This window comes from Meriones unguiculatus, chromosome 1, assembly GCF_030254825.1.
Source record: "Meriones unguiculatus strain TT.TT164.6M chromosome 1, Bangor_MerUng_6.1, whole genome shotgun sequence".
Lineage (NCBI taxonomy): Eukaryota > Metazoa > Chordata > Mammalia > Rodentia > Muridae > Meriones > Meriones unguiculatus.
This window is the reverse complement of record NC_083349.1, coordinates 198,246,023-198,256,918: the sequence shown is the minus strand read 5'-3', so window position 1 is coordinate 198,256,918 and position 10,896 is coordinate 198,246,023. Positions and strand designations below refer to the sequence as shown.

Below are 10,896 nucleotides of genomic sequence, written 5' to 3'. Positions count from 1 at the left end.
CTCAAAAAACAATAATGGAAACTGAACAACTTGATGAAAACAGAGTTAAGACATAAATCAAAAAGAAAAATTCAAATGTTTCAGAATTGAATGAAAAAGAATACACAACATACCCAAACTCTTGGGATACAATGAAGGCAGTTCTAAGAAGGAAGTTGATACTGCTAAGTGCCTTCATAAAAAATTTGGAGAGATCTCCTGTCCCCTCCACATCCTATCCTTCTATTCCAACTCCATAAGACTCCCTGAGCTCTGCCAAATGATTGGCTGTGAGTCTCAACATCTGCTTAGATACCCTTTTGAGTGAATCCTTTCAGAGGACCCTATATCTTAGGCTCACATCTGGGAACATGGAGAGGAGCGGATTCTCACAAGGAGACCAACAAAATGAAAACATCTATGCCCAGGGGACCCTGCAGAGACTGATTCATCCATGGAGGACCATGCTTGGAGAGGACCTAGACCCTCTGCTCAGATCTGGCCAATTGGCAGGTGAGCCTCCATGTGTATGTCTGAGTGAGGGGAGCAGGGGATGCCTCGGTCTTGAACACAGTTGACTGCTCTTTGATTAATAACTTCTCAGGATGCAGCCTTTTCATGCCACCGAGGAAGGAGATCCAGACAGTACTGATGAGCTTCAGCAAGTATGGGGAGTTGGCAATCTTCGAGAACTGCCCTTTCAATTGACTAGGAGGAGGGGATGGGTGGAAGAGCAAGGGTGGGTGTATTTGAGGGAAGAAGCTTCATTCAGGACATATACTGAATAAATTTTGAAGAAAAATAAATAAAAGAATAAAAAAGGAAAAGAAAACTTGGAGAGATCACATGCTGCTAAAATAGCATCACACCTGAAAGTTCTAGAAAAAAGAGGAAGTAATAGCTAGAAAGAGTGTACTGCAAAGAAGAATTAAAGTCAACACTGAATGAACTAGATACTACAAAAATACGAAGAATTAATGAAACTAGGAGTTAGTTCTTTGAGAGTAATAGAAAAAAAGGTTGACAAACTAAATTTGAAAGTAATGAAAAGATGGAGAGGGAAGATCTAAATTAATAAAATTAGAGATGAGGGGGCTGGAGAGACAGCACAATGGTTAAGAATACTGGCTGTTCATCCAGGGAACCCAGGTTTGATTGATTCCCAGGACATACACAGTGGCCCTCAACCATCTGTAACTCCAGTTCCAGAGGATCCAACACCCTCTTCTGACCTCCCAGAGCCCTGCATGCATGTGGCGCACAGACACACATGCTGGCAGCATTTAAACGCATATAGTAATAATAATATTTCTAATAATTATTAGTAATAATGATTATTATTACTAATATTATTTTAAAGAGATACAAAAGAACCTTTGTGATTTTTTGTACCTCATCAGATAATAGTATAATAAAACTAGAAATAAGTAGCAAGAGAAATTGCATAAAGGCTTGGAAATTGAACAATACAGTTTTGAATGAACAGTGGATCACTGGAGAAGTCAGTAGGGAAAAGTAGAAATTTCTGTCATCAGATGATAATGGCTGTGATAACATCTTATAGTGATTACCCAGACTGTAAAGTTATCTTTCTGATGGAGTTCAACTTGGGAAAATGCACATTGTCACACAGCGACTGCACTCTTATTTAATTGGCTTAATCAATTGCTATGAGATCCACATTGTATCTGGGAGAGTGAAGTTTTCCTTGGAGTGCATCAAAATGATGCACAGTAAACAAAGTCATTGATGCCATGGATGACAAGCTGGTCAATGCCATTGGGAGGAAGAGTCCTCTTACCCTGTCCCTTATTTACTGATGGTTCCTGCTAGGCAGCCATTCCAAGATAATTTGTGCCTGTGATGCTTCCTGTCTCTGGGATTCTCAGTGCCTAAAGAAGGGTTCACAGAGCTCAACATTCAAGTCAGAGGGAGGTATGGCAACCTTTTCAATGTTTCTCTCTTCTCCCCTGGTCTGTCTATCATGCCACTTACACTGTCTTCCACTACTCTACCTTACACATTGGGATTGTTTTTTTGGATTTATTTGTTTTCCCATTTTCTGCCAATTTAGTAAAACTCCTTTCTTACTCTTCTGTACAATAGTTCTCTTGGCCTCCATAAATACATTTTCATTTTTATCCATGTATTTTATGTCTACAGTGGTTTGCCTACATGTATGTCTGTGAACCACATGAGTACAGTGCTCCAGGAAACCAGCAGAAGGTGTCAGATCTCCTGGAACTGGTGTTACAGGCAGCTATGAGCTTCCATGTGGTGATCAGAATCAACCCAGGTTCCCTGGAACACCAGCCAGTGCTCTTTTCACTGAGCCATCTCAAGCCCCCATTTTCCTTTGTTGTAATTTTGCATCTTCTCTAGTCAGTGATTCAGTGTCTCTAGAACAATGTTCATTTGCAACTTTTTACAAATCTAAATTCATTTGAGGACTGTTACAACTTATAGAACTTTCCACATTTCTCTTAAAGCCCCTTATTGGCCTCTGTAGTAATAATGTAATCTTTCAACAAGTATTTGCCCTTTCTCAGATACATTTAACCATGGTGCTGTGCTTTTCCTTCAGGAGCAGAGTGCAGTCTCACAGAGGAGTGTTATTCTCTGTGAGGGTGTGGCCTGGGTTTGAATTTTACTGCATATTTCTGCTGCTTGCTGTTATTCTTCTTCTATATAGTCAACTCCTTTATTTTAGATTTTATTTTAAATTTCCCTTTAAATACAATGCCATTGTTTCCTCACATCTCTTATCTACTCTTTTTTTAATTTTTTTAATTTTTAATTAACTTTTATTTTTTTATCTTAATTACAGTTTATTTGCTTTGTATCCCAGGTGTAGCCCCTCCCTCCTTCCCTCCCAATCCCACCTTCCCTCTCTCATCTCCTTCCTGCCCCTCTCTAAGTCCACCAAGAGGAGAGGACCTCCTCCCCTTCCATCTCTCCTTAGTTTAGCAGGTCAGCTCTCATCAGGACTAGTTGCAATGTCCTTCTCTGTGGCCTATCAAGGCTGTTCCTCCCTGGGGGGGGGGGTTGTCAAAGAGCCAGCCATTGAGTTCATGATCTTTATCTATTCTCCACAAACATTTCTACAGGAAACACACTGTAGAAAATTCATTTAATTTTAACATGATGGGAATTGGGAGTATTTTGACTTTTGTGTGAGGTGTATGCATGTATGTGACTGTGCTATATTGTTCATGTGTGTGTAGAATATATACACACTGTTATCATGTATCTTTGTGTATCTTCCCCTAATATTTTGAGACAGGATCTCTCACTCAACCTGGAGTACATCAGCTGGCTAGACTAGCTGTTCAGAGAGCTTCGGGGATCCACCTGTCACCACCCTGCCCAGCCCACCACATCATTTTCTATATTGGCGTGTGGTATCTTCACTCACTTTCTGATGCTTGCACGACAAACAGTTTATTCTCAGAGTCATCTTTCAGCCTTGCTATGTTTCTTTATAACACAACATTACTGACTTAAGATTTTGTCTATGAGCAAACTAGACCATTGATGATCCTTTCTTTGATGTTGATTATATAGTTACATTTACTTTTTAATTCATATTTGCCTGATGTCAATTTCTGCATCATCATGTGGTGTGTAGTCTTGTTACACTGATGGCTTCAGTTCTCCGGCTCAATTATTTAATATCTGTTTTTTCCTTAATCTGTTGACCTGCTGAAATGAAATAAGACTTTGTTAAGGTTTTCCATCAAGGAGGGCATGGTGGTGCATGTCTTTACTTCTAGTACTTGGAAGGCAGAGGTGGGCAGATCTCTATGAGTTTGAGGACAGCCTCATCTACACTGTGAATTCCAGGACAGCCAGAGCAACATACATAGTGAAAACCTGTCTCAAAAAAAAAAAAAAAAAAAAAAAAAAGAGTTGTGCTCCTTTAACATTTCTTTTGTGAAATATAGTTTAGTTAATGTGAAATTTTTACTACTTGTTTGAAATTGTTCTTACATTTTTAAAATTTTTGAATCTTTCTGCATCTTGATTAGAGTTGATTCTCATATAGTGTGCGCAGTGCTCTAAAGACTCATTTTTCTGATGTTAATTTTGGCATTCCAGCTGTGTGCTGATCATCACTAGTGCAAGGGATCGTTGTCCTCTTGATTGTACATGATGTGTTTGCATTGGTGTAAATCGGTGAATCTTTTACCTCTTAGCTAGAATGTGGAATTTTTCATTCTTCCTTGTATATGTCAACATGCTGATAGTTTCATTCAGAGAAAAAAAGAAACAATTCCAGTTTTGCTCTCAGTAAAGTTCAAATAGCCTGTTTCAAATCATGCTTGTGAACTGTATTTTGTAGACTGTGAATATGATTGAATTTAAGGTGTGATTGTTATTTTCAATTATTTAAATGCATTTTATACAACTGGATATCTTATTAGTCTGTTTTAGGAAATCATCTGTGTGTCTGTTATGGTTTAAGTTTTTACTCTAGTTTTTCTCTTCTTGAGGATTTCACACATGAATACAATTAAAGATTATAATGTTTATTTTAAATTTATCTACACTTTATATCTGCATATTCAGTTCCTCTTTTCTTTCATTTTTTCAATATGTCTGTTTGTCAGTATTCATTACCTCTCTGTGCTGCTGAGCTGTCAGTCAGTGTATTTTCCCAGAGACACCACTTCAAAAATAGTTTTATAATACAGTCCATTTATTTGTCACTCTAAATGTAACAAGTCTGATACATGTTAGCATCTATCATGGTTCCAAGTGAGAGCATCTTGGGGATCTTTCTCATATCACAGTTATGCATTGGTGTCATAGGGAACTCATCACTGTTCATATTATATTTATATAGTTACTTCTTTAAGCCTCATTTTATGAAGTTGATAGATTCAGTTTTCATGCACCTGACAATGGTCAATTTGTTGTTGATCATATTTACATTAATACCAGATATCATGGCATCCTTTGGAGTACCCAATTTTCTGGATGATATTGGCTGTAAGGCAGTTTTGTTTTATACCAGAGTCTTCCGGGGTCTGTCCATCTGTACCACCTGTGTTGTAAGTACATTTCAAGTCATCACCATCATTCCTAGTAATTCTAAGTGGGCATCGCTTAAGCCTAAACTCTCTACATGGGCTTTTTCTTCCTTACTTTGCTCCTGGCTCATTAACCTGCTCATCTATGGAAGTGTGATTAAAGTGATAATAGCCAAAACCAATTCTTCTCATGCTGGCAATGGATATGTGCATGCTTACTGTCAAAACAAGAACTTTGGGAACCACAATTCAGGGCTATTTTTGAGTGTCATATTCATTCACGATCTCTTCTTTGTGGCCATCATGACTTGGGCCAGCCTCTACAAGGTAACTTTCCTCTACAGACACCACAAGAGAGCCCAGCACCTCCACAGCCTAAGCCTCTCCTCCCAGCCATCTCCTGAAAGCAAAGCCACTTACCATATCCTGTTTCTGGTGACCTGCTTTGTGTTCCTTTATTGGTTGAACAACTCCATCACCCTTTATGGATTTTATGCACAAACAAAAATTCCAAGGTTGGAGGGAATTAATGCAATTTTATCAACATGCTACTCAACCATCTGCCCTTTCTTACTAATGAGGAATAATAAAATTATTTTGCAATTCACTTCTTCCTTTTCTGTATTGAGAATGACCTGTTTTCAAAGTGCACTCCGTGGCTGAATTGAAACCCCAAATTTCTCATCCTTATGAGATTATATAATATACTGACTGACAGAGGTATTTCCATGGGATAAAGAATTTGAATGTGTACCTTGAATACCTGATAGGGCCTTTGTCATAATTCTGATAATCTGTACACTACTAAATATCAGATAGTTAACATTTTTCTTGAATATGACTTCATGTACATAATTTTGATAATTTGAACATTTATTACCCACTCATATTATGACAATGTAGACAAATTGAATTTTAAGCACTTGAAAAATAGCTTCTTTCTTGATTTTTTGCTATAAAAATACTTCTAATAAAAATGTAAATAGCATTTGGAGCTTGGTTCATGTTTTTTATGGAGTGTTTTGTTTTTAGGAACACCATTTTTTTGAAAGATCTATACACTGTTATTGTACTGTGTTTAAGGAGATCAAGTAATTATTTACAAAAATAATAATTATAATAATGACCAAACACTGTTGTTTTAACATTAAGAAGGAGAGCAAAGAAGAGCAAAAGTTTCTCTTTTTTTTTTCCTAAAAATGCAAACTAGTGCACAGAAAACTTGGAAAGGGCCATGGGAGGAGATGAGGCATGATGGTTGGGATTGGGAGGGAATGTGGAAAGGGCTACAGCTGGTATACAAAGCAAATAAAATGTAATTAATGTAAAAAATTAAAAATTCCATTTAAAAATAGCATTCCACATTTATCTGCATTAACAACTTTTGTGCTGATTACAAATGACTTTAATCAAAACAGAAGTAGTTTTGTTTTTCTGTTGTTTTTTATCTTTTTTGTAAATTTTTTGTTAATTACAGTTTATTCACTTTGTATCTCAGCTCTAGTCCCCTCCTTCATTTCCTTCCATTCCTACCCATCATCCCTCTTCTTCTCCTATGCCCCTGCTCCAGTGCACTGATAGGGGAGGTCCTCCTCCCTTTCCACCTGACCCTAGTCTATCAGGTCTCATCAGGACTGGATGCATTGTCTTCCTCTGTGGCCTGGTAAAGCTGCTCCCACATCATGGGGAGGTGATCAAAGAGCTAGCCATTGAGTTCATGTCAGAGACAGTCCTGGTCCCATTACTAGGAAAGCCTGTTGGACACTGAGCTGCCATAGGCTACATCTGTGCAGGGATTCTAGACTAGCTCCATGCATGGTCCTTGTTTGGAGTATAAGGAAGATCTTTCAACCACTGAACAAATAAGTTTTCCCAACTTAATTGTCCACTACCTCAAATACTGATGTGGGTGGGACTCTTCGGTGGTGTAACTGGCAGTTTTCCAGTGGCTGTCCTTGTAATACAGCTGACTTTGAGTCATTTATAATTTTTTCCCTATTTTAGTATGTTTTGAATTATTTTTATTTTTAAATTTGATATAATTATAGTATTTCGCCTTCCTTTTCCTCCCTCCAGACCTTAAAGTGTATTCCTCTTTTTGCTCTCTTTCAAATTCATGGCATCTTTTTAAATTAATTCTTGTTATTTATGTGGGGAACAAGGATCCTAAATCCACAAATATTACCTGCTCAGTCTTTATTAATTGAATTGTATGTATGTATTCAGGGATGACTATTTGTATTTAATTATCAATTGTGATCAGTTGATATGCTTTTCCCTGGGGACGACCATGTCTCTTGCCTTAGTTGCCTGTAGATCTTTGTGTAATGTCAAGGCCTTCTAAAGTGTTGTCTTCACTCTACGTCAAGAAAACAAACCTTTTCAATAGACAGAGACCATTACAGAAAACAGCAACCAAACACAATATAGAGTAGTAAAACCAGTCCCAATGACTGTGTCAACAATACAGCCCCAGCCCCTAAAACTCAAGGAAAATTGATCATCTTGCCTCGGGTCATCTTTCTTGTTTATCTTATTTAGGTGTGCAAATTTTAGTATGTTTAACCTATCTTATACAATCCTCACTAAGAAAGACAAATGGGATGGACACTGGAAGTAGGAGAAAACAAGTAACAGCACAGGAGTCTACCACAGAGGGCCTCTGAAAGACTCTACCTAGCAGTGTATCAAAGCAGATGCTGAGACTCATAACCAAACCTTCTGCAGGGTGCAGGGAATCATATGAAAGAAGGGGGAGTTAGTATGACCTGGAGAGGACAGGAGCTCCACAAGGACCAAATATATCAGGGCACAGGGGGCTTTTAGGAGACTGTATCTCTAACCAAGAACCATGTATGAATATAACCTAGAACCCCTCCTTGAATGTAGCCCATGGTAACTCAGCATCCAAGTGGGTACCCTTGTAAGGGGAACAGGGAATATTTCTGACATGAACTCAGTGGCTGGCTCTTTGACCTCCCCCCTGCCCCCACCGGGAGGGAGGAGCAGCCTTGTTCGGCTACAGAGGAGGACATTGCAGCCAGTCCTGAAGAAACCTGATAAGCTAGGGTCAGATGGAAGGGGAAGAATATCTCCCCTATCAATGGACTTGGAAAGGGACAAGGAGGAGATCAGGGAGAAAGGGTGGGATTGGGAGGGAATGAGGGAGTGGGCTATGGCTGTGATACAAAGTTAATAAACTGTAACTAATATTAATGAAATAATAAAATAAAATAATAAAAAAGAATTTTAAAAAACTCAAGGAACATTGACAAACAGGGTGACAGAAAGATTTCAAGAGTCAGAGGGTCAGCTTGTCTGCTGTGTGATTCACCTAGCAATGTCAGAAGCTAAACCAATATATTATCATCAACATGAGCATTTAATTTCATTATTTATCTATTAATTCATTTATTTATTTAGATTTTTGAGGCAGGGTTTCTCTGTGGAGTCCTGGGTCTCCTGAAAGTCTCTTTGTACACAGAGGGGTCTCACACTCACAGAGATTCACCTACCTCTGCCTTTCAAGTGTTAGGTTTAAGGTATGTGCCTTTAATAGAAGTATATCACTTTCTCACCTAATTTTTCTTCCTCCACACTATTCCTACTGCCCTCCCGCAAAACCCTCCCTCTCATATCCTCCCAAACCCTCAAGTTGATATCCCCTTTTTCTCTTAGCATTACTGTTACTTAGACTTTTTGAGTCTATATATGTGTATATACCACAATATAAGCAAATACAATCTGCTGAATCTGTGTCTGTTGTTTGTGTGTACAATGTTTCAGGCTTGATAACTCTGCATTGGATAACCAATAAGGGAGTTCCTCACTCAGAGATGCTGATTATCCTTCTTCCAGCGATCATTAGTTGCATGTAATTCTTTGTCTAGGAGTGATATTCGTGAGACTTTTGCCCTTCCTTGTTAATGTCGCCATTGATATTAAAATTGTTCCAGTCTTATTGTATAGCCATTTATAGGATGGATTATTTTACAGCAGACTTACTGGTGTTTTGGGTCTTATAATCTTTTCTCCCCCTCTTCTGAAATGTTCCCTAAGCCATAACACAGGAGCTGTGTTATGGATGTGGCCATAGGAGCCAGGTTCCCCACAGTCTGTTGATATTTGCATTGTGACTAGTTGTGATTTTCTGGGATGGCCCCCATTGGATCTGAGCATTTGGAACTAAAAGACAAAGATGAGAGAGAATATGCATTTGTCTTTCTGGGTCTGATCACCCGTATTACTGAATGAATCTAAATAAAATATTTCAACAGTCTGTCCCTAACTATAATCCTTTGCTCTGTTGGAGTCATTTGGGGTGAGTGTTTCCCTACATTACCCAAGTTAAGGTCATCTCCAACCACTGTAAACTAAAGAGAACATTATGTTTTCAAATTTGAATTGGGGTAGAGTGTCTGCCTACAAAATCCTGGTACTATATTTACATCATCTCCACCTCTGCCTCTGGCCCTCCAGTTTCTCCCATTCCCCTTATTCTTTCTCATATTCATGACCTCTTCTTTTGTAATTATTACTGTGATATACATACATTTACACACATATTACCGATTACTTTCTTAATAACCAACTGAGTTGAGTTAGTTGCTTGTATACATATATGTGTGTGTGTGTGTGTGTGTGTGTGTGTGTGTGTGTGTTTACAGTTGATTATTTAGGATTGGATAGCTCTCAGAGGCTTTATCCATCGAGAAGACTGATTCTTCCTCTCTCATCAGTCATTGGGAACCTGTAGCTCTTCATTTGGGGTGAACCTTGTCAAATGTCTCCCAACCGTGCTGGCTGGTGTTGTCATTATGTAGGTCTTGCTTAGACAGCCACATTGTTGAGAGTTCATGGATGATGTTTCCATGTCATACCTTGCAGGAACAGTTCTAGTCTTCTGGCTCTTACAGTATTTCAGACCCCTCTTCCACACTGGTCACTAAGACTTAGGTAATAAGGGTTGTGTTGTAGAGCTACCAATCAAGCCAGGACACCCCAAGGTCACCTAATCCCTGCATTTTGACATGATTTCTACATTAGCCTCTGTCTTCTGCAAAACAATCTTCTTTGATAATGGGTGAGATTTCCTCTGTGGATTTAAATGTAAGTTTTTAGAATATAATTAGAAACTACAAAGCTTATGAAAATCACAGATGTATTAAATAATGATGTACAGAGAGGTCTCAAAAGTAGAAACAAAAATGGCTAAAAAATTTGCAAATCTGTTCATTATGCATAGAATGGTGGAATGAAAAGCTCAGTGGTTAAGAACATTGGATGCCGGAAAGGCAAAGAGGATGGACATCAGAAGAAGAAGAAAACAGGAAACAACCTAGAAACCTACCACAGAGGGCCTCTGAAAGCCTCTGCCCTACAGACTATCAAAGCAGATGCTGAGCCTAATGGGCAACTGTTGGGCAGAGTGAATGGAATTTTAGGTAAGAACTGGGAAATAGTAAGAGCTGGAGAGGACAGGGTCTCCACAAGGAGAGCAACAGAACAAGAAAATTTGAACACAGGGAACTTCCCAGAGACTCATACTCCAACCAAGGACTATTCATGGAGATAACCCAGAACCCCTGAACAGATGTAGCCCAGGGCAGTTCAGAGTCCAATTGGGTTACATAGTAATGTGAAGAGGGACTGCCTCTGACATAATCTGATTGGCCTGCTCTTTGATCACCTCCCCCTGCGGGGGAGCAGCCTTACCAGGCCATAGTAGAGGACAATGCAGCCATTTCTGATGTGAACTGATAGACTAAGATCAGAAAGGAGAGGAGAACCTCCCCTATTAGTGGACTTGGGGAGTGGCAAGCAAGCAGAGGGAGGAGGGAGGGTGGGATTGGGAGGGGAGAAGGGAGGGGCTTACGGGGGGGCT

General features: G+C 39.1%; 1 protein-coding gene across 1 annotated transcript; it reads left to right on the top strand.

The window, feature by feature from the left end:
- Nucleotides 1–4,727: 4,727 nt before the first annotated feature.
- On the top strand, nt 4,728–5,675 carry LOC110542028 (vomeronasal type-1 receptor 3-like). The gene has a single exon (XM_021628689.1). It carries the CDS (start codon nt 4,728–4,730, stop codon nt 5,673–5,675), a length of 948 nt encoding a protein of 315 aa, XP_021484364.1.
- Nucleotides 5,676–10,896: the final 5,221 nt, after the last annotated feature.